This window comes from Triticum aestivum, chromosome 6D (genome assembly GCF_018294505.1).
Source record: "Triticum aestivum cultivar Chinese Spring chromosome 6D, IWGSC CS RefSeq v2.1, whole genome shotgun sequence".
NCBI classification, from domain to species: Eukaryota; Viridiplantae; Streptophyta; class Magnoliopsida; order Poales; family Poaceae; genus Triticum; species Triticum aestivum.
The window spans coordinates 49180422-49206307 of NC_057811.1; the positions used below are offsets into that span (position 1 = coordinate 49180422).

The window sequence follows — 25886 nt, forward strand, 5'->3', positions numbered from 1 at the left end:
TGAAATTTACGAAGCACCGTATGCACCTCGTCGTCGACAGGAACGTATTCTCCCACTGAATGAATATCGCCGGAAATCCTGAAATAAATCCAGAAATAAATGCGAGCACAAGCACCCCTGATGGGCTGAGTAACCAAAGTCCCTCTAACTATCCAACCACAGATTGGTTGGCAACTGTGCTTTGCATCTCACATGTAGTCTTTTTATCGACTCCCTACCAACTGCGCCCCCTTTCCCAAATGCCCAAACCCTGAGCCTCTCCGTCGAGGCGGGCGGCGGCCAACACCAGCCCTCCATCCCGGTTCCGGCCTCCCCGCTCCAACCCCGAGCCGCGTCGAACGAGCGAGGCAGCCACCGGTGGCGAGGTGCGGCGGGCGAATCTTGCGGCCAAACCGTCCGTCTCGCCAGCCGCCGGCCATGGAGAAGAAGGAGGCCCCGCGGGCCACGCCCGGCAAGAGAGAGCCCGGCGGAATCGCGGGGAAGCAGGCGCGCACCGGCGACTGCGGCGAGGCCGCGGAGGATTTCATCAGCAGGCTCCCCGACGCAGTCCTCTGCACCATCATCTCCCTCCTCCCCACCAAGGACGGCGGCCGCACGCAGGCCCTCTCCCGCCGGTGGCGCCGCCTGTGGCGCTCCGCGCCCCTCAACCTCGAGGTCCTCACCCGGCCCCCAGACGACCCCATCCCCACCCACTCCGTCACCCCCTCCGCCGTCTCCGACATAATCTCCCGGCACCACGGCCCCGCCCGCCGGTTCTACTTCCACTGCCTCCGGGACGACGAGGTCTACGCCCAGGCGGAAACCTGGTTCCTCTCCCGGGCCCTCGCCAACCTCCAGGAGCTTGACGCCAGCTACGGCAACCTCCCGCTGCTGCCGTCGGCGCTCCGCGCGGCGCCCACCCTCCTCGTCGCCAAGATCAGCCACTGTGATCTCCCCGGCGAGATTGTTCCCGACTTTCCCCTCCTCAAGCAGCTCACCCTACTGTACGTTTCCATCTCAGCGGACGGCTTCCACACGCTGCTCTCTAGCTGCCATGCCTTGGAGAGCTTATGCATGTCCCAAGTTCGTGCTGCCGGCTGCCTCCGTGTTAGCTCGCCGACTCTTAGGAGCATTGGCTTCCGTGATAACCATAGTGAGGAAACAGAGCTGGTCATAGAGGATGCTCCTCGCCTTGTGAGGTTACTGTTACCTTACTGTTATCAAGATGATTGTGTGACTATCAGGGTGATTTGGGCGCCTAAGCTGGAGATAATGGGCCCTTTTGCAGCATTTGTCTCCAAGGTCCTACTCTTCCAGGTAGCTGCAGCATCACCCTCGAATCTTGCATTCCGACATGCAGATAATGAGATAATTATTTGTTAAGTTCATTGTTTCTTGTCTTCAGAGAAAAAGCCCAGTCAGCTCAGCAAACTCTATGCACACCGTGAAAGTTTTGGCTCTCAGATCTTCTGGAGATAAATTGCACGCAGTTCTTAACATCCTCAGGTGGTTCCCCTGTTTGGAAAAGCTCTATGTCACTGTGAGTACTCATCTTTGCTTGTTTCAAATGTCTGATTTGTGTGACGACTTATATAGTCTAGTTAGCAAGAGCTCTAACACATCCCTCTTCTTTCCATTTTGCAGTTTCATAAACGCTATGAGATGGGTGCGAAAGATGAGCCTCAATATGACCCACGGCATCCAATTGAATGCCTACAGACCCATCTCAAAAATGTGGTGTTTAAGTTATATTGGGGCAATGGGAAACAGGTTGACTTTGCCAGATTCTTTGTTTTGAATGCGGAAGTGCTAAACAAAATTGAGTTTGAAGTACATGGTGACTACAGCAGTGAATCGGTTGCTTTTCAGCACAGGCTGCTACATGTGAAAAACAGAGCTTCCCGAGATGCTCAATTTGAATTCAGGAGTATGCGTGTTCGTAACAAGTACCTTGGCGACGAGCATATCCATGATTTGTCAGTGGCCGACCCCTTCAGACAGCCATAGACTGGGTTGATGCATGAAGATTACACTGTCTTTGCTCATTTTGTAGATGGTGTTGATGCCTGAAGATTATCATTTGCATAATTCTGCTCTATATCTAGTCCAAAGTTCTCTGTATTTATGAAGTCAGCCCCTGTTAAAACTGCAAAAGATGTTTTTGGACACAAACACAGTGCACTGAGGAAAAATCAAACGGGGAGGGATGCGGAAAATTAATCCCGTAAGTTGTATCTGGAGGCAGCTGGTAAACGGTAAGCCCATCTGCCAAAACTCCTCCTATGGTCTTATCCTGTGCGATCATGGCTTTGTTCTTGCTATGCTGGGCTCGAAACACATGCCTGTGTTGGATACTCAATTGTCTTTTCAGTTATATGCAGAAGCACTGAGATGTTTGATGCTTAGGAAAAGGTCACCTCTGGCTTAGGCCACTATGATTTTCTAGCTAGGAAGGGGATGCTTCTGTAATTTTCAAGGTGTTTTATCAGATAGAAATTTTGTTAATGATCAGGATGCTTCGGTTGCCTACTGGTTGATCTGTTATTCAGGTTGAGTTTACTGAAATGAAATTGGTTGCATCCTTTTAAGATTTGCAAGTAATTTGCCTAACAGACAGCAGAGTTGGCTTTCCCTGGGATTCTGATGTAGTACTATACTGCTTCTTAACCTGTTAGTAGTCATTCTGAACTTCTTTTTTTGCTTGCAAAAACCAGATTGTTGCTGGATCTTTGTCACTGTGTATGGGGTACCCTATGCACTGTTGTACAGTCCCTCGATAACAGCCGATCCGAAAAGAGCTCTGGCCCCCGCGTCGCTCGTCCTGGGCGACACGGGCGGCGGCGCCGTCCCCCGACCAACCTACCTCTCCTCCTGCCTCTCCCTCCCGCCGTCGCCGAAGGACGCCGCCGGCAAAGCTAGTGCGGCTGACGGCGGCGGCGGGGTCCCTGCTTGTGGCTGTTCTTTCCGAGGTCACAGGGACCCAAAGAGATCGAATCCATCCATGGTCGCAAGTGAAAGCCAGACTTTCAATCGGTCAGACGTGCATGCGTCGCTAGTCAAGAAATCAATCAAGGTGCCTATGTGCTTGCTTGAGCCTAGCACGTACGCTCTCATCGACGGCGACGGAGACGATCGACTCTGCAGCTCGTACGACTCCGTGCTTGATGCAGCGGCCGTCGCTGGTGTGGCTGCTACGCCTAGATCTCACCCGGCAGCGGCCTCGATGTGGATCGAGCTGGCCACCGAAAGATCTTCATGAGGGTTTCTACCTCTAGATCCGGTGGTTGACTTCACGGTGAGATGCAAACTATGGACAACGGCTTGACGCAGAGGAATGATGGTGCAGCGACATCGGTCACACATTGCATGTACCTGCTGGGCTCATGGAAAAGTGGTTGCGACAACACTTGAGTGACTTGATGGTGGTGCTACTAGGCATCCAGTCTCGAGCTCCGGGGTGAAAGCCTAGGTGACCCGAGTTGGTCATGCCTAGCAATGACGATGTTTTTACGTCGTTACCTTGTTGAAGGCATTGTTCGGATATGTTCGGACTATTTCTTCAGGGTGAAAACCTAGATTCCAACCTTAGGTGGTTGGATCCGGCGATGGCGGCTATTGAGCGTCGCTCCCTTCCTGAAGGCGTTGCTGTTGAAGAATCTCGTCGTTCGTTTGGTGTAATAACATGGTTGGTGCGGATATGGTCATTGATGTAGTTTGCCGATTATGGATTTGATCGCTTCAGGTTTTTTTTTTCTCACCTACGCATAGCTTTGGTCTTGTATGACTTTGCTATTTGTTGGTGTGTTTTTGTGTGCGTGTGTTGATGTTAGCTGTGTGCATCCTAGTTATGCAGAGGCCAGGTGTGTTCGTGTTTGTATCTTCTTACTGCTTCATTTTGAGCCAATAAAATTTACACTTTGTCGAAAAAATGCACTGTTGTACATAAGAGAGGCTTGAGACCCTGAACGTGCTGTCAACGGTTTTTCGATGGAATTGACGACATTTCTTTGCTGGACATGCATATATCTTTCCCACAGACATGAACGAATTTGCAAGAAACCCTGTGACTTGTTGTGGGCTCTGGTAAATTAGTAGCAAGGGGAAATGTTTTGGGGGGACGCCACGGTCCCGCCTACCAGTGTGTGTCGTGGCAGGCTAAGTCTAGCTGGCTGTCTCCAGTATGTGGCGCACTTGCCCGTGGAGTGTTGTTGCCTATTTGAGCCTGAACCCTGTACTGAATTCGTTTTCTCTGAAGAAAAGGAAACGTTCTAAACTCACCTGCTTCTCTGTTTCCCATCCTCTTCTGTGTTTCTCTCCCAAGAGCCCCAACTATCCTCAATTCCCCCAGCAGCTACTGGTTCACAATGTCTAGGAGGAGGGCGACTAGTAGAAAACAGGGCATAGGTCACAGGGCAGTTTTCACATTAGCCCCGGTTCAGTCACAAACCGGGACCCATGGGGCATTCATCCCGGTTCGTGAGCCCAGGGGGCCGGCCGGGGCCTCGTGGGCATTGGTCCCGGTTCGTATGGAACCATTTGTCCCGGTTCGAGCCACGAACCGGGACTAATGGTCCTCGCTCCTGGCCCACAACCATTTGCCCCGGTTCTTGGCATGAACCGGGACAGAAGGCCCGGATTTAGTACCGGTTCATGCCACGAACCACTAGTAGAAAACAGGGCATAGGTCACAGGGCAGTTTTCACATTAGCCCCGGTTCACTCACGAACCGGGACCCATGGGGGCATTCGTCCCGGTTCGTGAGCCCAGGGGGCCTGCCGGGGCCTCGTGGGCATTGGTCCCGGTTCGTATGGAACCATTTGTCCCGGTTCGAGCCACGAACCGGGACTAATGGTCCTCGCTCCTGGCCCACAACCATTTGTCCCGGTTCTTGGCACGAACCGGGACAGAAGGCCCGGATTTAGTACCGGTTCATGCCACAAACCGGGACCAATGAGGTGCCCGTATATACCCCTCGCCCGCGAGCAGAGCACTCCAGTGCTCTGTTTTTCTCTGGCCGGCGAGGGGAGGGCTTTGTGGTGCTCTAGCTCACCTCCTATGCACATGAGGTGTTCGATGAAATTCCCGAGCCACACTAGTTAAGCTTTGTCCTCTCGAAGCTCGACCTCAAAGCTCCATTTTCCTCGAGATTTGTCTAGGTTTAGCGGCCCGTCACGTCCCATTCCCGTCTTCACCGCCGTCGACCGCCCGCGCTGATCTCGTCGCCGGCAACACCGTGGTGAGCCTCTTGTTCTTATCTTCTTTTTGAAAGAAAAAAATTCTTATTTTAGATAGATACTTGTCTAATTTTCTTACTATTTTATTTCTTCTTATTACATAGTGCGATGGTTTTGGTATCCGCCCCCGTCGGCCCTCGTCCTGTCTATGATTCGGATGTGGTATATAATATCTTTTTATAACTATTTGATTCATTTATTGTTTATGACAAATATACCGACCAGCGTGACATAGATTTTATTTATCTAGGAGGTGGTTGAACCGGAAATTCAAACCGACCCTATTGTCGAGAGGTTAAATTTAGTGGAAGAAGAAAACAATTACTTGAAGGAAAAAATAAAAAAAATTGAGGAGGAGAACATGATATCGGAGTTGCATGTTGCGGATGTCGTCGATGATCACAAGATCAAGATGGATGCAATGCGCTTGAAAATTAGAAAGATTAGAAAATATGCCATTCATACCGAGGATTGGTATCATTATGCCGTTGGATCAATTGTTACCTTGGTTGCGATTATGATCGCATTTGTTTTCGCATTGAAATGTTTTACATAGTTTCAATGTATGGTTTAATTAATTAGATGCTCTGGAGAGCTATATATATGTTGTTAGATGAGAACTATGTATGTACTTTGGTTCTAATGTGATGATGAACTTCTATTAATTTGGTCACTTAATTATCTATTCATGATGTTCTGTAATGGTTTTTGACACACTTAATTATATATAATGCACGCAGATGAACCGGCAATGGATGTACGGTGACAGACACACCTCCGAGTACATTAAGGGCGTGCATGATTTTCTCGAAGTGGCTGAGGCAAACAAGCAGAATGGTTTTATGTGTTGTCCATGCCCTACATGTGGGAATACGAAGTCTTACTCTGACCGGAAAATCCTTCATGCCCACCTGCTTTACAAGGGTTTCATGCCACACTATAATGTTTGGACGAGGCACGGAGAAATGGGGGTTATGATGGAAGACGGCGAAGAAGAAGAGGACGATGACAACTATGTGCCCCCTGAATACGGTGATGCTGCAACGGGGGAAGCTGCTGAAGATCAAGAGGAACCAGACGATGTGCCCAATGATGCTGCAAGGGGGGAAGCTGCTGAAGATGAAGAGGAACCAGTGCCCGATGATGATGATCTCCGCCGGGTCATTGTCGATGCAAGGACGCAATGCGAAAGTCAAAAGGAGAAGCTGAAGTTCGATCGCATGTTAGAGGATCACAAAAAAGGGTTGTACCCCAATTGCGAAGATGGCAACACAAAGCTCGGTACCGTACTGGAATTGCTGCAGTGGAAGGCAGAGAATGCTGTGCCTGACAAAGGATTTGAGAAGCTATTGAAAATATTGAAGAAGAAGCTTCCAAAGGATAACGAATTGCCCGACAGTACATACGCAGCAAAGAAGGTCGTATGCCCTCTAGGATTGGAGGTGCAGAAGATACATGCATGCCCTAATGACTGCATCCTCTACCGCGGTGCGTACAAGGATCTGAACGCATGCCCGGTATGCGGTGCATTGCGGTATAAGATCAGACGAGATGACCCTGGTGATGTTGACGGCGAGCCCCCCAGGAAGAGGGTTCCTGCGAAGGTGATGTGGTATGCTCCTATAATACCACGGTTGAAACGTCTGTTCAGAAACGAAGAGCATGCCAAGTTGATGCGATGGCACAGTGAGGACCGTAAGAAAGACGGGAAGTTGAGAGCACCCGCTGACGGGTCGCAGTGGAGAAAAATCGAGAGAAAGTACTGGGCTGAGTTTGCAGCTGACCCAAGGAACGTATGGTTTGGTTTAAGCGCGGATGGCATTAATCCTTTCGGGGAGCAGAGCAGCAATCACAGCACCTGGCCCGTGACTCTATGTATGTATAACCTTCCTCCTTGGATGTGCATGAAGCGGAAGTTCATTATGATGCCAGTTCTCATCCAAGGCCCTAAGCAACCCGGCAACGACATTGATGTGTACCTAAGGCCATTAGTTGAAGAACTTTTACAGCTGTGGAATGGAAACGGTGTACGTACGTGGGATGAGCACAAACAGGAGGAATTTAACCTTGCACGCGTTGCTGTTTGTAACCATCAACGATTGGCCCGCTCTCAGTAACCTTTCAGGACAGACAAACAAGGGATACCACGCATGCACGCACTGTTTAGATGACACTGAAAGTATATACCTGGACAAAAGCAGGAAGAATGTGTACCTGGGCCATCGTCGATTTCTTCCGACCAACCATCAATGTCGAAAGAAAGGCAAGCATTTCAAAGGCGAGGCAGATCACCGGAAGAAGCCCGCCATGCGTACCGGTGATCACGTACTTGCTATGGTCAATGATTTACACGTAATCTTTGGAAAGGGTCCCGGCGGACTAGCTGTTCCGAATGACGTTGAGGGACACGCACCCATGTGGAAGAAGAAATCTATATTTTGGGACCTACCCTACTGGAAAGAGCTAGAGGTCCGCTCTTCAATCGACGTGATGCACGTGACGAAGAACCTTTGCGTGAACCTGCTAGGCTTCTTGGGCGTGTATGGGAAGACAAAAGATACACCTGAGGCACGGGAGGACCTGCAACGTTTGCACGAAAAAGACGGCATGCCTCCGAAGCAGTATGAAGGTCCTGCCAGCTACGCTCTTACGAAAGAAGAGAAAGAAATCTTCTTTGAATGCCTGCTCAGTATGAAGGTCCCGACTGGCTTCTCGTCGAATATAAAGGGAATAATAAATATGCCAGAGAAAAAGTTCCAGAACCTAAAGTCTCATGACTGCCACGTGATTATGACGCAACTGCTTCCGGTTGCATTGAGGGGGCTTCTACCGGAAAACGTCCGATTAGCCATTGTGAAGCTATGTGCATTCCTCAATGCAATCTCTCAGAAGGTGATCGATCCAGAAATCATACCAAGGCTAAGGAGTGATGTGGCGCAATGTCTTGTCAGTTTCGAGCTGGTGTTCCCACCATCCTTCTTCAATATCATGACGCACGTCCTAGTTCATCTAGTCGACGAGATTGTCATTCTGGGGCCCGTATTTCTACACAATATGTTCCCCTTTGAGAGGTTCATGGGAGTCCTAAAGAAATATGTCCGTAACCGCGCTAGGCCAGAAGGAAGCATCTCCATGGGCCATCAAACAGAGGATGTCATTGGGTTTTGTGTTGACTTCATTCCTGGCCTTAAGAAGATAGGTCTCCCTAAATCGCGGTATGAGGGGAGACTGACTGGAAAAGGCACGCTTGGAGGGGGGAACTCAATAATATGCAGGGACGGATATTCTTGGTCTGAAGCACACTACACAGTTCTACAGAACTCTACCTTGGTGACCCCGTATGTCGATGAACACAAGAACAGTCTGCGCTCCAAACACCCGGAGCAGTGTGACGACTGGATTACATGTGAACACATCAGGACTTTCAGCAGTTGGTTGGAAACACGTCTCAGAGGTGACACCACTGTTTGTGATGAGTTGTACTCGTTGTCCAGGGGACCATCTTCGACTGTATTGACTTACAAAGGATACGAGATAAATGGGAATACATTTTACACGATCGCCCAAGATCAAAAGAGCACCAACCAAAACAGCGGTGTCCGCTTTGATGCAGCAACCGAGAGGGGAAAGGACACATATTATGGTTACATAATGGACATATGGGAACTTGACTACGGACATGATTTTAAGGTCCCTTTGTTTAAGTGCAAATGGGTCAATCTGTCAGGAGGCGGGGTACAGGTAGACCCACAGTACGGAATGACAACAGTGGATCTGAACAATCTTGGGTACACTGACGAACCGTTCGTCCTAGCCAATGATGTGGCACAGGTTATCTATGTGAAGGACATGTCTACCAGACCGAGGAAAAGAAAAGATAAGGAAGCGAATACATCATACGATGAGCCAAAGCGGCACATAGTTCTTTCAGGAAAAAGGGACATTGTGGGAGTGGAGGGCAAGACAGACATGTCTGAAGATTATGAAAAGTTTCATGAAATTCCTCCCTTCAAAGTCAAGGCTGACCCAAGCATCCTGATAAACGATGAAGATTATCCATGGTTACGGCGCAATAAGCAAATGACACAAGCGAAGAAAAAGTGAAGACTTTCTCCCGCAACTATTATGATGATAGCATGCCAACTTTGTAATAGACGAGTATGATACCATTGTCCGTTTTGTACAAGAAGTGCATCTAGTTTTTGCCGTAACCCTCTCAACTTTCTTGCACATGCTATGTGGATGAAATGATGATACCATGCCAACTTTCAACCTTTTCAGAGTTCATTTGAAATGCTTTATAAGCCCTGAGTGCAGAGAGGTTAGGCCCGTAAGCCTGCTTTAGAGAGGAGCTCGACAGCTCAGGCGCACCGCACCTTATAAACAGGTGCGGCTCTCTCTTAGCTAGCGAGGTGGGACTAAACTCACCACCACGCCGCTGTGCAAGGCCATTGGTCCCGGTTGGTGGCACGAACCGGGACCAATTCCACCCTTTGGTCCCTGTTGGTGCCACGAACCGGTACTAATGAGGCTGTGGCCCCACGAGCACCTTTAGTACCTGTTCGTGGCACGAACCGGTACTAGAGTTTCTTACTAGCTAAGCAGTTTTTTAGTCCCACCTCGCTAGCTGAGAGGCACTAGGAGCGGTTTATAAGCCCTGAGTGCAGAGACGATGAAGAAGAGGCGCAATGCTCACGTTGCTTAGCTTCAAGCCTTGAGGAATAAGGTAGACTGCATCGAGCTATGTGCAGTGCAGTCTACACTATTCCGAAAGGCTTGAAGCAAATCAACGCGCATTGCGCCTCTTTTTTATTTTTAATCATTAAAAGCAAAAAGAATTTTCATAAAGAACTTTTTTGATAGAAACTTTAATAGCAGAAAGAATTATCATAAAGTAAAATAAATAAGTAATTAGAAACAAAATAAAATAAAATAAATAAGTTTTTTGTTGTAAGTAGAAATAAAACAAAATAAATATAGCAAAAAAGAAAATAAAAAAACTAAATACAGCAAAAAGAATTTTCATAAAGAACTAATGGCACTAATAGAAAGTTTATATGTTTTCTAAAACTAATGGCACTAACAGACAGTTTATAATTTTGCTGAACTAAAAGCAAAAAGAATTAAAAAATAAAGCAAAAAACAAAAGAAAATAAATAATGCAAAAAATTTAAAAAATTGCCACCTATTGGGCCACCACGGCCTGAATACGACTAGAAACCCAACCCTGGGCCAGGATTTAGGCCCGCAAAAGGCCCAATAGGCCAATAGACAGCACAGTGTGACATTAGGCCCGTAAGCCTGCATTTGAGAGGAGCTCGAGAGGGCAGCCGCAGTGGAGCTTATAAACCACTCCGAGCCCCTCTCAACTAGCGAGGTGGGACTAAACTTTTGGCCGCGGGTAGCGCAAGGCCTTTGGTCCCAGTTGGTGGCACCAACCGGGACCAATGCCCCCCCTTTAGTCCCGGTTGGTGCCACCAACCGGGACCAAAGGCCGCCGCTTCCCGCCCTTTGGGCTGCTGAAAAAGAGGCCTTTGGTCCCGGTTGGTGGCATCAACCGGGACTAATGCCCACCTTTAGTCCCGGTTGGTGCCACGAACCGGGACTAAAGGCTTTGCTATATAAGTCCACACTTAGGAAATTTTCGACATACCTCGCCAGTTGCCCCCGACGCCGCCAAGCTGCCCGTGCTCGCCGTCGCCGCCCGCTCCTCATCGCCGTCGCCCCGCGCCCTTGCCTCGACGGGTCGCCGCCGGTGCTCGTCGCCGTCGCCCTGCCCCCACGTGCCGCCCCGCCTCGTGCTCCCCTACTCGCGCGCGCCGCCTCGGCGCCCCGAGCCCCCTGCCCGGCCCGCGCGTGCTCGCCGGCGCCCTCGCCGCCCCCGCCCCGTCCCGGCCCCGTGCGCCGGCGTCCTCGCCGCCCCCGCCCCCACCGTCGTCATCGTCCTAGCCGCCCCCGCTGTGAGAGCCGCCGCCCCGGCTCTGTTTTTTATTTTTATTAGTTTAATTTTTTGTTCATATGTGATGTATATGTGTATGTGGCTATAATGTATATGTGAACAAATTTTTTTTGTATGTATGTAGATGTTCAAAATGTATGAATATATATGTCAAAAATGTTTTTTTGTTCATAGAAAGTTTTTTGTTCATATATAGAAAGTTTTTATATATGACAATGGATATATATTCGATATATATGAGAAATGATGATCCACATGGAAAAGTTTTATATATGCAAAAGTTACAATTTTAGAAAAGTTTTATATATCTAGCTAGGAAGGGAAGAAGAAGAAAAAGAAGGATAGGAAAGAAGAAAATAAGAAGAGGAAAGAAGAAGAGAGGAAGAAGAGGAGATATAAATAAGAAGAGGAAAAAAGAAGAAAAAGAAGAGGAGAAGAAGAAAGGAATAGAGGAGAAGAAGAAAAAATAGAAAATATTCTATTTTTTCTTCTTCTCCTCTATTCCTTTCTTCTTCTCCTCTTTTTTTCTTCTTTTTTTCTTCTTTTTTTCTTCAATCCTCTCCTCTATTCCTTTCTTCTTCTCTCCTCTTTTTATTTCTTCTTCGTTTTCTTATGTTTTATCGGGTCTGTCGTCGTCGATATATACCCCTCCCGATAACTTCAACACGAGGGGGGTCGATATACCCCCTCCCCGATAACATTATTTTCCCGTGTATATATGTCGTCGTTGTCGATATAACCCCCTCCTGATAACTTCAACACGTGGGGGGGGGGGTCGATATACCCCCTCCCCGATAACATTATTTTCCCGTGTATGTATGTTGTCATTGTCGATATTACCCCCTCCCGATAACTTCAACACGAGGGGGGGTCGATATACCCCCTCCTCGATAACATTATTTTCCCGTGTATGTATGTCGTCGTTGTCGATATGAAACCCCCTCCCGATAACTTCAACACGAGGGGGGATAACTTCAACACGAGGGGGGGGGGGTCGATATAACCCCTCCTCGATAAATTATTTCCCCGTGTATGTATGTCGTCGTTGTCGATATAAAACCCCCTCCCGATAACTTCAACACGTGGGGGGGGGTCGATATATACCCCCTCCCCGATAACATTATTTTCCCGTGTATGTATGTCGTCGTTGTCGATATATATAACTCCCTCCCAGATAACTTCGACATGATGGACGGTCGATATGTATACCCCCTCTCGACCGTGATAACTTATACCACGGGAGCACCCCCCGGCCCTCTCGCTCGACCAAAACTCTCGAGGACACCCAAACCCTAGAAAAAAACGATGTCGGTCTCCTACCCCCTCCCGCCGCGCCCCTACCCTTGAAGCGTTGCCTAGGCCACCCCAAACCCGGAATAAGCTAGGTCTACGTTTGCACTAATATATCCACCTGCTGTCATGTTTGTGTAATAATTGCCATGTTGTAATATTTGCAGAAACAATGGAGCACGGACGAGATGAGCAAGCAGAAGATGTGTTGGGGGACATAATCTTAGCCGGAGGTGATATCTTGTCGTATCTTAACGACAATGATGGTCTGGAAGAACAGGGTGAAGAAGCAGGCTGCGGTGATCGAAGAGTGGAGGAGGAAAGACATGATTATGATGGCTCCGGTGACCCAATGCTGGTGCAAGAAGGAGCCCGTGGTGACGGCTCCGGTGACCGAACAGAGTCCGGCCAGGTAAATATATTAGTTAAGCCTGTGCTGACTAGCTAATTGATGCATTCATTGTTTTGGTATGTACACATATTAATTAACACTCGTCTTTCTTCTTTTTTCTAGCCCTCCGGATCGAGCACAACTGCGGTAAAGAGACGAGGCCCGAAGAGAAAGTTGCGCTCGGATGAAAGGTTTGAGATCACAGCAATCGCGCGCGACGGCCAACCGATTGAACCCCTCCGGACAAAGGATGCTTTTGCTGCTCAGTGCGGGGTTCTAGTTAGGGACAAGATCCCGATCAGCATCCACCAATGGTATAAGCCTAAGAAGGAAGACCCTGAGGTGTCTTATGTCAATGATATGCAGAAAGATGATCTTTGGACTGAGCTGAAGGCAAATTTCACCCTACCGCCAGAGGAGGATCCGGAGAAGCCAGTTATAGAGCAATTAATCAAGTCTCATGCTCTTAAGAAGATGGCAGACCTATTCAGGAGGTGGAAGAATGAGCTGAAAACTTTTGTCGACAAAGAAGAGACACCAGAATTCGTCGGCCGGTATGAGAAGATCAGAGATCACTGGCCCGCATTTGTGGCCCACAAGACATCGGAAAAGAGTAAGAAGATGTCAGCGACAAACAAGCAGAATGCTGCGAAGAAGAAGCTTCACCATCGCACGGGGTCAGGTGGCTACCTCAAAGCCCGGCCTAAGTGGGCCAAGTCTGAGAGGGATCTGCTTGATAAAGGGATCGAACCAGAGACAATGAACTGGCCAGACCGTTGCCGGACTTGGTTCTTCGGGGCTGGCGGAACCTTGGACCCTGTATCAGGGAGGTGTCGTTGGACGGACGAGCAACTTGCAATACCCGTCAAGAAGCTTAAGCACTATATCGATGCAGCGCAGCAAGGGACGTTCGTTCCAGACAGAGAGAACGACGAGCTCACAATGGCCCTCGGGAATCCTGAGCACCCTGGACGGACACGAGGCACGCCAGGCTCCGTTCCGTGGAAGGCTGGTTTTCCGGACGCGGGCGGTTACAAAACCCAGGAGAGGAGGAAAAAAGTGGAGCAGATCCAAATTCAGCGTCTGCACGAAAGGGTTCAAGTGCTAGAGGAACGAGACGGCAATAGAGATGCCGAAACTGCCCCCGAAGCTACACCGCCATCTCAGCGTAGAAGCAGCGTGGCTTCCACCGAGCTGCCTCAGCTGGAGCATGCGGCTACTCCTAGCTACCCCGTGGATGCTATCACGGAGTCTCAACATTGCCACCTTATGGCGGAATGGCAGAACTTGAAAGTCAAGGCGGCTGTTGGCTCTGTTTTACCTACTGAACCCGGCGCAACCTACCACTGCCGGCCGATTCCAGAAGGATATGCTAGGGTGATGGTGGATGAAATAACGGAGGGATTTGAGGACCTCCAGCTTGACCACCCTACCGGTGAAGGGGAGACTCGGCTGGGTTTAGCTCTGAAGACTCCATGCCTATGGCGGAAGGAGCTCATCAAGCTTCCGAACTGGACGGCTCCGGCGAGTAAGGGCACTCCGCCTCCTCCTCCGCCTCCTCCTCCGGCGAGTGATCAGGGCACTCAGCCTCCTTCTCCGGCGCGTGGCGGCACTCCGCCTCCTTCTCCGCCAGCGCCGGCGCGCCAGAGCAGCCAGCCTCCTCCTTCTCCGCCTCGTCAGCAAGGGCGGAAGAGACCCGCCGCCGCTGCGGCTGCTCCGGCGCGTCGTAGTCCTTCTCCTCCGCCTCGTAAGCAAGGAAAGAAGACAGCCGCAGCCGCTCCGTCTGCTCTGCCGGCGTCTAGCAGTACAGCTGCCAGAGGCGGGAGGCAATACAGATTCGGTCCTTCTCTGAAGACTCCAGAGAAGTTACCATATGAGAGGACCGAGGAGGAGAACGCGAAGATCGTGCGAGCCGAAGTGAAGAACTTCTTTGAAGGGGTCAAAGCAAAGAAACATCCACCTCCGGAGGAGAAGGTAGATCCGGTGAAAGCAAAGCGCACTCTGGCTGCCCTGACAAAACCACCAAAGTCTCCGCCAAGAGGCAACTATGAGCGCGTTCTTGCAAAGGCATATGCCGAAGCGGAGCGGTCGGGAAGTACTGTCAGTGATAAAAGGATGAAAGAACGACGAGCTGGGAAAAAAATTGCCCAGCTCGGCGAACAAGCGAACCAATCGTGCCCCCCGCTCAAGGTGTCAAAAGACATCGTCGCTAATGATCCGGGTATGGTGCCCGGTTATAGCAATCTTGGAGATTACCTGCCCGACGATGTACATTATGAAATCATGGAGGTGGACGAACACAAATACCATTACGGGAAGCCTCTCGTCAAAGATGTCAGATCTCTAAGCACGATGATGCGAAGACTACATGATTGGTACATGAAAACCTGCAGAGAGTCTGATGGGATGAGTACTTTGACGCTGAGAGTTAAACCGGAGCATGACCTCGTTGGAATTGAACTGCTGAATGTTCCATTTGAGGATTTCTTCCAGTTTTACAATCTAAAGTCCCTCGATAAAACAACGATCACTTGCTACTGTCTGTAAGTAGTACTACTTCTGTCATTAAGTCTCTCTATATAGGTCAGCTCTTTCATTGCATGTATTTATACTTATCCTCACTATATTATGCAGATTGAAGATCGCCGAATTGAAGAAAAGACAAATCGGTGATATTGGGTTCATTAACACAAATCTCATAGATGCATATCAGGTTGAAAATTCATCCCAAAGAAGCCGAGGCCAACTTGCTACAATCGTTGGTATTAAATCAAAACAAAGATATAATACTCTTTCCTTACAACTTCAAGTGAGTGTTACTGTCTTCTGCATATTCGGTTTCCCTTATTAGTCCAGGTTATGGTAATGTAATTGATGACTTATGCATGCATGCGCAGCTTCCACTATATTCTCCTAGAGATTAAGCTTGAGCCGGGAGTAGTAACCGTCTTAGACTCGAGACGAAAAGATCCCCAGGACTATGCGAACATGACTCAAATGCTCCAGAAGTAAGTTAAATCGATCATTATCCACCATATCAGCAACTTTGTTCATTTCCTGATATCAAGTAATTGTTTTCTTTGTCTGGCAGGGTTTGGAGAAAATTCACCTCAAAAGCCCCGGGACTGCCGAACCAGCTGCAATTTAGACACCCGAAAGTAAGTACTATAGTAGCATGTTCCGCGCATCTCCTAGTGATTCAAGCGCTAGTTTGATCAATACCATTTAGCATGCTTGCTTATCAGTTTGATTGACCTCTATTTCTTGTAAAGTGGTTGTGGCAGCAACCCGGGAATAATTACTGTGGATACTACGTTTGCGAGTCCATCCGCTACCATACCTGTGAGCGGGGCTACACTGAAGAACAATATGAAGTGCGTAAGCAATAATATTCACAATTTTATTTTATTACCATCATTTGTGTTGAGTTTCATTTATTCATATATATATGTATTGACCCCCTTCTTCAAATTAGATTTTTCGGAAGCGGGATCAACTCCTAGCAGAAGATCGTATGCGAGGAATTCAAGAGGAATTGGCGGCATTCTTCCTTGACCACGTGATCGCTGAAAACGGAGAATACTATGTGGACCCTGTGTTCCTACAATATAATTAGGAGATTGTATTGTAAGAGATAATTATTGTATATATGTAGCCGGTAGTGTCGGATAGATATACGAGAACTTGTTGTTCGACCAATATCTCGGAGAAGGAGAGGTGGTCGATATCACTTCTCTCTGTATGCATATATGTTCATGACGATCTTCTGTTTCCTTCATTTGATTACTAGCTAGCGTGTCTACTCCTCTCCATACGTATATAGTACGTAGCGTCGACCAAGCACGGAGATAAGAGAGGACACTTCTCTCTATTAATTAGCTAGCTAACACAATATATGAAACACCTAAATTAACCCCCCAAAACCCCTAAACCACCCCCTTTAAAAAAAACAAAAACCTCAGCTCCTGCCAGGTGCTGACGCGTGGATGCCTATTGGTCCCGGTTGGTGGCACCAACCGGGACCAAAGGCCCTCCTGCCTGGGCTCCCCGCACCGGCCACGTGGACGGCCTTTAGTCCCGGTTCGTGTAAGAACCGGGACTAAAGGGCTAGGGCATTAGTAACGACCCTTTAGTCCCGGTTCCTGAATCGGGACTAAAGGCCCTTATGAACCGGGGTAAAAGCCCCTTTTCCTACTAGTGAACCGGGACCAATGAGGTGCCTACATATACCCCTCGCCCGCGAGCAGAGCACTCTAGTGCTCTGTTTTTCTCTGGCCGGCGAGGGGAGGGCTTTGTGGTGCTCTAGCTCACCTCCTATGCACATGAGGTGTTCGATGAAATGCCCGAGCCACACTAGTTAAGCTTTGTCCTCTCGAAGCTCGACCTCAAAGCTCCATTTTCCTCGAGATTTGTCTAAGTTTAGCGACCCGTCACGTCCCATTCCCGTCTTCACCGCCGTCGACCGCCCGCGCCGATCTCGTCGCCGGCAACACCGTGGTGAGCCTCTTGTTCTTATCTTCTTTTTGAAAGAAAAAAATTCTTACTTTAGATAGATACTTGTCTAATTTTCTTACTATTTTATTCCTTCTTATTACATAGTGCGATGGTTTTGGTATCCGCCCCCGTCGGCCCTCGTCCTGTCTATGATTCGGATGTGGTATATAATATCTTTTTATAACTATTTGATTCATTTATTGTTTATGACAAATATACCGACCAGCGTGACATAGATTTTATTTATCTAGGAGGTGGTTGAACCGGAAATTCAAACCGACCCTATTGTCGAGAGGTTAAATTTAGTTGAAGAAGAAAACAATTACTTGAAGGAAAAAATAAATAAAATTGAGGAGGAGAAGATGATATCGGAGTTGCATGTTGCGGATGTTGTCGATGATCACAAGATCAAGATGGATGCAATGCGCTTGAAGATTAGAAAGATTAGAAAATATGCCATTCATACCGAGGATTGGTATCATTATGCCGTTGGATCAATTGTTACCTTGGCTGCGATTATGATCGCATTTGTTTTCGCATTGAAATGTATTACATAGTTTCAACGTATGGTTTAATTAATTAGATGCTCTGGAGAGCCATATATATGTTGTTAGATGAGAACTATGTATGTACTTTGGTTCTAATGTGATGATGAACTTCTATTAATTTGGTCACTTAATTATCTATTCATGATGTTCTATAATGGTTTTTGACACACTTAATTATATATAATGCACGCAGATGAACCGGCAATGGATGTACGGTGACAGACACACCTCCGAGTACATTAAGGGCGTGCATGATTTTCTCGAAGTGGCTGAGGCAAACAAGCAGAATGGTTTTATGTGTTGTCCATGCCCTACATGTGGGAATACGAAGTCTTACTCTGACCGGAAAATCCTTCATGCCCACCTGCTTTACAAGGGTTTCATGCCACACTATAATGTTTGGATGAGGCACGGAGAAATGGGGGTTATGATGGAAGACGGCGAAGAAGAAGAGGACGATGACAACTATGTGCCCCCTGAATACGGTGATGCTGCAACGGGGGAAGCTGCTGAAGATCAAGAGGAACCAGACGATGTGCCCAATGATGCTGCAAGGGGGGAAGCTGCTGAAGATGAAGAGGAACCAGTGCCCGATGATGATGATCTCCGCCGGGTCATTGTCGATGCAAGGACGCAATGCGAAAGTCAAAAGGAGAAGCCGAAGTTCGATCGCATGTTAGAGGATCACAAAAAAGGGTTGTACCCCAATTGCGAAGATGGCAACACAAAGCTCGGTACCGTACTAGAATTGCTGCAGTGGAAGGCAGAGAATGCTGTGCCTGACAAAGGATTTGAGAATCTATTGAAAATATTGAAGAAGAAGCTTCCAAAGGATAACGAATTGCCCGACAGTACATACGCAACAAAGAAGGTCGTATGTCCTCTAGGATTGGAGGTGCAGAAGATACATGCATGCCCTAATGACTGCATCCTCTACCGCGGTGCGTACAAGGATCTGAACGCATGCCCGGTATGCGGTGCATTGCGGTATAAGATCAGACGAGATGACCCTGGTGATGTTGACGGCGAGCCCCCCAGGAAGAGGGTTCCTGCGAAGGTGATGTGGTATGCTCCTATAATACCACGGTTGAAACGTCTGTTCAGAAACGAAGAGCATGCCAAGTTGATGCGATGGCATAGTGAGGACCGTAAGAAAGACGGGAAGTTGAGAGCACCCGCTGACGGGTCGCAGTGGAGAAAAATCGAGAGAAAGTACTGGGCTAAGTTTCCAGCTGACCCAAGGAACGTATGGTTTGGCTTAAGCGCGGATGGCATTAATCCTTTCGGGGAGCAGAGCAACAATCACAACACCTGGCCCGTGACTCTATGTATGTATAACCTTCCTCCTTGGATGTGCATGAAGCGGAAGTTCATTATGATGCCAGTTCTCATCCAAGGCCCTAAGCAACCCGGCAACGACATTGATGTGTACCTAAGGCCATTAGTTGAAGAACTTTTACAGATGTGGAATGGAAACGGTGTACGTACGTGGGATGAGCACAAACAGGAGGAATTTAACCTGCACGCGTTGCTGTTTGTAACCATCAACGATTGGCCCGCTCTCAGTAACCTTTCAGGACAGACAAACAAGGGATACCACGCATGCACGCACTGTTTAGATGACACTGAAAGTATATACCTAGACAAAAGCAGGAAGAATGTGTACCTGGGCCATCGTCGATTTCTTCCGACCAACCATCAATGTCGAAAGAAAGGCAAGCATTTCAAAGGTGAGGCAGATCACCGGAAGAAGCCCGCCATGCGTACTGGTGATCACGTACTTGCTATGGTCAATGATTTACACGTAATCTTTGGAAAGGGTCCCGGCGGACTAGCTGTTCCGAATGACGTTGAGGGACACGCACCCATGTGGAAGAAGAAATCTATATTTTGGGACCTACCCTACTGGAAAGAGCTAGAGGTCCGCTCTTCAATCGACGTGATGCATGTGACGAAGAACCTTTGCGTGAACCTGCTAGGCTTGTTGTGCGTGTATGGGAAGACAAAAGATACACCTGAGGCACGGGAGGACCTGCAACGTTTGCATGAAAAAGACGGCATGCCTCCGAAGCAGTATGAAGGTCCTGCCAGCTACGCTCTTACGAAAGAAGAGAAAGAAATCTTCTTTGAATGCCTGCTCAGTATGAAGGTCCCGACTGGCTTCTCGTCGAATATAAAGGGAATAATAGATATGCCAGAGAAAAAGTTCCAGAACCTAATGTCTCATGACTGCCACGTGATTATGACGCAACTGCTTCCGGTTGCATTGAGGGGGCTTCTACCAAAAAAGTCCGATTAGCCATTGTGAAGCTATGTGCATTCCTCAATGCAATCTCTCAGAAGGTGATCGATCCAGAAATCATACCAAGGCTAAGGAGTGATGTGGCGCAATGTCTTGTCAGTTTCGAGCTGGTGTTCCCACCATCCTTCTTCAATATCATGACGCACGTCCTAGTTCATCTAGTCGACGAGATTGTCATTCTGGGGCCCGTATTTCTACACAATATGTTCCCCTTTGAGAGGTTCATGGGAGTCCTAAAGAAATATGTCCGTAACCGCGCTAGGCCAGAAGGAAGCATCTCCATGGGCCATCAAACAGAGGATGTCATTGGGTTTTGTGTTGACTTCATTCCTGGCCTTAAGAAGATAGGTCTCCCTAAATCACGGTATGAGGGGAGACTGACTGGAAAAGGCACGCTTGGAGGGGGGAACTCAATAATATGCAGGGACGGATATTCTTGGTCTGAAGCACACTACACAGTTCTACAGAACTCTACCTTGGTGACCCCGTATGTCGATGAACACAAGAACAGTCTGCGCTCCAAACACCCGGAGCAGTGTGACGACTGGATTACATGTGAACACATCAGGACTTTCAGCAGTTGGTTGGAAACACGTCTCAGAGGTGACACCACTATTTGTGATGAGTTGTACTCGTTGTCCAGGGGACCATCTTCGACTGTATTGACTTACAAAGGATACGAGATAAATGGGAATACATTTTACACGATCGCCCAAGATCAAAAGAGCACCAACCAAAACAGCGGTGTCCGCTTTGATGCAGCAACCGAGAGGGGAAAGGACACATATTATGGTTACGTAATGGACATATGGGAACTTGACTACGGACATGATTTTAAGGTCCCTTTGTTTAAGTGCAAATGGGTCAATCTGTCAGGAGGCGGGGTACAGGTAGACCCACAGTACGGAATGACAACAGTGGATCTGAACAATCTTGGGTACACTGACGAACCGTTCGTCCTAGCCAATGATGTGGCACAGGTTATCTATGTGAAGGACATGTCTACCAGACCGAGGAAAAGAAAAGATAAGGAAGCGAATACATCATACGATGAGCCAAAGCGGCACATAGTTCTTTCAGGAAAAAGGGACATTGTGGGAGTGGAGGGCAAGACAGACATGTCTGAAGATTATGAAAAGTTTCATGAAATTCCTCCCTTCAAAGTCAAGGCTGACCCAAGCATCCTGATAAACGATGAAGATTATCCATGGTTACGGCGCAATAAGCAAATGACACAAGCGAAGAAAAAGTGAAGACTTTCTCCCGCAACTATTATGATGATAGCATGCCAACTTTGTAATAGACGAGTATGATACCATTGTCCGTTTTGTACAAGAAGTGCATCTCACTACAGGAAGCAGCTATTTTGCCGTCTGCCACGACGGACGGCAAAGGCTAGAACGGCAGACGGCAAAGGCCTTTGCCATCAGCCGCGGACGGCAAAAGGCTCCGGCAAAGTAGGCTACGGTAAACAGGTCCTTTGCCGTCTGCTTTTTATGGCGGACGGCAAAGAGTCCTTTGCCTACAGCGGCGGACGGCAAAGAGGAGGGACGGCAAAAATACTGGACGTCCGCCAGCGTTAGTCCGTTAGGCGGCTAACGGCGGCCTTTGCCGTCTGCCAGCGGACGACAAATTTGAGCGCCTCTTTGCCGTCCGCCAGTTGAGGTCAGCAATGCGTCAGCGCCCGCTGTTTTTTGCCGTCTGCCACGGCGGACGGCAAAGGCAAAGTCTTTGCCATCAGCTTAGCTTTGCCGTCCGCCACGGTAGGCAAATTTGCCAAATGGCCCATCTCTCAGGAAGCACAGGTGGGCGCCACGTGCCCCCTTTGCCGTCTGCCACCGATGGCAAAGGTGTCTTTCCCGTCCGCGGGCGGACGGCAAAGAGCCTGCACTGCCTCTTTTTATTCTGTTTTTCTTATATCCAACAATTATCACAGGAAATATATCACAGCAAATATATCACAGGAGCCAGCACATATATATCCAACATAATAAATATCCAGCACATATATATCCATACATACATAGTAGGTTGCACATAGTTCCATCGATCCATACATATTACAATATGCAAAGTTTCATCATAGCAATCTAGTTTCATCATAGCAAGCGAGCAGAATACAAGAAGTGCATCAAAGGAAAAAACAAGCAATCCATCATAGAAAGCTGGCTTCCGTGAAGTGAACGAAACCTGCAAAATGACAAATAAGAAAGTTAGAAAAAGAAGACTAGAAGAAGAATTAGACTAGAAGAAAAAGAATAGAAGAAGAAGAAGACTAGAAGAAGAAGTATATGCCATTTATTAGCTAACCTAGGTGAAATGGATCGTTTATGAGCTATCTTAGGTGAAATGGATCGTTTATGAGCTAAGTTAGGTGAAATGGATCGTTTATGAGCTAACCTAGGTGAAATGGATCGTTTATGAGCTAACCTAGGTGAAATGGGTCGTTTATGAGCTAACCTAGGTGAAATAGGTCGTTTATGAGCTAACCTAGGTGAAATGGGTCGTTTATGAGCTAACCTAGGTGAAATGGGTCGTTTATGAGTTAACCTAGGTGAAATGGGTCGTTTATGAGTTAACCTAGGTGAAATGGGTCGTTTATGAGCTAATTATGCAATTTTTGACATAAGTTAGCTAAGTACATATCGTTTTAGAGCTAACTTAGGTAAAATGGATGGTTTATGAGGTCAGTAAGCTTATTAAGTCATTTTGGAGGAAAAGAAGCTAACTCTAGGTCATTATGGTAAGCATATTGGAGGAAATAAAGCTAAGTCTAGGTCTTTATGCATTTGTTAAGCAAAACACTAGAGAAACTTACCGTGATCAGGGAGGTGTAGGAGCGGGGTGGCTAGTGCCGCTACCTGGAGAAGGATCGTGCGATGCGTTTCTGGAGTTAAGCTGCACCAAAGATCATTTCCAATGTCTCGTTAGCATTATGACACTCAAATGTTAAGACTAGCAAGTAATGTCCATTCAAATTAAACTCACCGTGCTCCCAGGAGCAATCACTGGCATCGGCGGAGCGGGCTGACCGGACTTCTCGCACACAGACTGCACATTTGGTTTTCACAACAGAGTCATACTAGTTAGTAATGAGACTCAAATGTTAAGACTAGCAAGTAATCTGCAGAAGAAACTTACCACAAGGAGCTCGTACATGGCCCTTGCCTGCATGTCATTCCGTGCCCTCTCCTCCTCCATCATCTTTCTCGTCCTCTCCTCCATCTCCCGCTGCCTCTCCGCCGCCTCCGCCAGAAGTTTCTCCGTTCTATCTCTCTCAGTCTGTATAGCAGCCTGCAACACCACTCACATGACCATTTGTAATCATTGATGGAAGCGCACACAATGTAATGGAGAAAGATAACTGAGTACGTATCACTAACCTTGATGGCGAGTTGCACTGGCCGTTCACGAGGCCTTATCTCAGGAGCGGAGCTCGACTGGCGCGCCTTGATCTCCGGGAGAGTGCTAGGACAACGGATAAGTCCATCTCCAATGGCTATGGAGCCATGGGACCTCCCGCCACCAGATATCATCACCAGCTCTGGATCAATGGGACCCTGGCTCGGGTTAAAGTCCTCCCCTTTCCTCGCCTTCCCCTCATCTCTATATCTCACGAGCTTGTTGTGGGAGGAGATGTTGGTGAAGTTGTTTGCATCATCGAGGTCAGACTGAGAGAAAGCCTTGACTTTCTTGAAAGAGCCAGTGTGGGCCATGGCATACAGGTCGTACACCTCTGGCACCTTATCCGCCTTATTGTAGCGTGCCTGAAAGAGAGAAACAATGAAAATTAGTAATTAAAGGGCTCAAGCTAGCATGATGAATGAATTGCATGAATCATGAAGCAAACCACATACCCAGTTGCGCCCGAACTGATATAAGTTGGAGCTGCCTTGATGGTGTGGCACACCTTCCATTTGGGCACGTTTGTCCTTGGCCTCGTTGTGGAGGGCTAGCCATTCTTTTGAGCACCACTCATCGACCAACACCTCCCAACAATCCATCCGATCCGCACACCATCTCGGAGGCGCCTAAGTTAGCAAATAGAAACTTGAGCGCTACGGCTAAGAATTACTAAATGAAGGAACTTAAGTAGAAGGCCTTAAGAATTACCTTCATGTACTGCTCCTTACTCAGGAACTTATCGCGGCACGCCGGCTTGGTCTTCTTGATACCACGCAAGGCGTAGTAGTCTCGAACAGCCTGCACCCGAGCCTCGTGCCGTAAGTTCTGGAGTAGGCGCTTGCAGACGTTCTGGATAACATTTGCCGCGTCCTCCTCGTATCCCTCCTCACACCTGTAGAATGTCTGCAATCAAATGAGACAATATTGATTAGTACAATTAATAACTAGCTAGTTGAAGATTTTGAAATGTGTAAAGGAGAAATTACCCAGAACGTCCTGATCACCATGTCTGCCCTCGTGTCGCACACGACACCGTCGATAATGACATCCGGCGGGGCCGGGGCAGCCACGTAGTGCTCCCAGCTCAACCCAAGCTCTGGAAGCCGACCCTCACCAGGCAACGTGACAAACCCCGGGAAGTTTTGCCGGCAAAGAACTCCAAGGACGGAGTTGGGCCGGCGGACACTATGATGGTGGTCCCAACCCCTGCAGCATGACAAGGCCAACGCATTAGTTATTTGAAGAAACGTGAATGCAGAAGGTACAAAAATATTAAATGCACGTACGTACCTCTCCCCATCAGGGAAAATCAACCACCTCTGCTCGCGGGTCGCCGGCACGGACGGGAGCCGTGTAGCACCACGCTGGTAGACGGTGCCACCCTCCTCCTCAAGATCAGTCGGCTCCCCGCCATCATCAGCATGGCCACTCGGCTCCTCTGGCTGATCCGGCCAGGTACCCCATCCGGACGTGTGCTCCTCCGGGGTCTCGTGGGCCGAACTCTCGTGGGCCGAAGGCCAGTCGACCCGAGGCTCGTGGGCCCAAGACCCGTGGACCGGAGGCTCGTGGACCGGAGTCCGTGTAGCCTCCTCCTCGGACGAGTCCACCCTAGCAGTCACGTGCTCGGGTGAAACAGCTGGGGGTGGCGGCGAGGAAGGCGCCGTAGCAGTCACCCTACCTCCTCTCCCGCGACCACGTGCCCCACCTCCTCTCTTCCTACCTCGTCCCCTGCTGGGCACCGCGGTCGACGAAGAAGGGCCCGGCGGTGTGGACATACTGTCCAGCAACGCTCGGCGGAGAGGTACGTCTGGAATCGAAGACCTCAGACCACGCGCCGACGAAGAAGGGGCCTTGGCGCGCTCCCGACCAGCGCCCACCATCTTTCAACACCTGCCATGACAAACAGTAAACGAAATTAGTACAACATAAAAAAAAGACCGACATGAATAATAATATGTGTATCACTTAAGTGTATCATCATCAAGTACAACATTAAAAAATTTAATACCTGACACTACTAATAATCTCGATCAGTATCATCAATAAATGCATAATCATCATCATCACTATAATCAATGACGGGCTCATAGGGTTCAGTGGCATCAACATGTGCAAGGCCACCTTGACGTAATCGGTCAAGCAATGACAGGTCATCCGCAGCAGTAACCTCTTCTTGTTCCGGCTCTTCTTGTTCCTCCTCTGGGGTGATGTCGGATTCACTGTCGCTGTCTACTTCAATGTTTTGGGGTGAAGTATAGCGGTTCTTGAAACGCTTTTTGGAAAG

At 48.4% G+C, this 25886-nt stretch overlaps 1 protein-coding gene across 1 annotated transcript; it reads left to right on the forward strand.

The window, feature by feature from the left end:
- The first annotated feature begins 205 nt into the window (after positions 1 to 205).
- Positions 206 to 2508, forward strand: LOC123143458 (F-box/FBD/LRR-repeat protein At3g26920). The gene is made up of 3 exons (XM_044562387.1): positions 206 to 1296; positions 1385 to 1519; positions 1624 to 2508. The coding sequence occupies exons 1-3, from the start codon at positions 418 to 420 to the stop codon at positions 1984 to 1986; spliced, it is 1377 nt and encodes a 458-aa protein (XP_044418322.1). The 5' UTR covers positions 206 to 417; the 3' UTR covers positions 1987 to 2508.
- The last annotated feature ends 23378 nt before the right edge of the window (positions 2509 to 25886 follow it).

What these genes read in the sequence shown, in the direction of transcription:
- LOC123143458 (XM_044562387.1), top strand. Translation starts at nt 418, where the DNA reads ATGGAGAAGAAGGAGGCCCCGCGGGCCACGCCCGGCAAGAGAGAGCCC. An exon ending in CCAAGGTCCTACTCTTCCAG is followed by an intron (nt 1,297 to 1,384) that starts GTAGCTGCAGCA and finishes TCTTGTCTTCAG; the next exon opens with AGAAAAAGCCCAGTCAGCTC. An exon ending in TGGAAAAGCTCTATGTCACT is followed by an intron (nt 1,520 to 1,623) that starts GTGAGTACTCAT and finishes TCCATTTTGCAG; the next exon opens with TTTCATAAACGCTATGAGAT.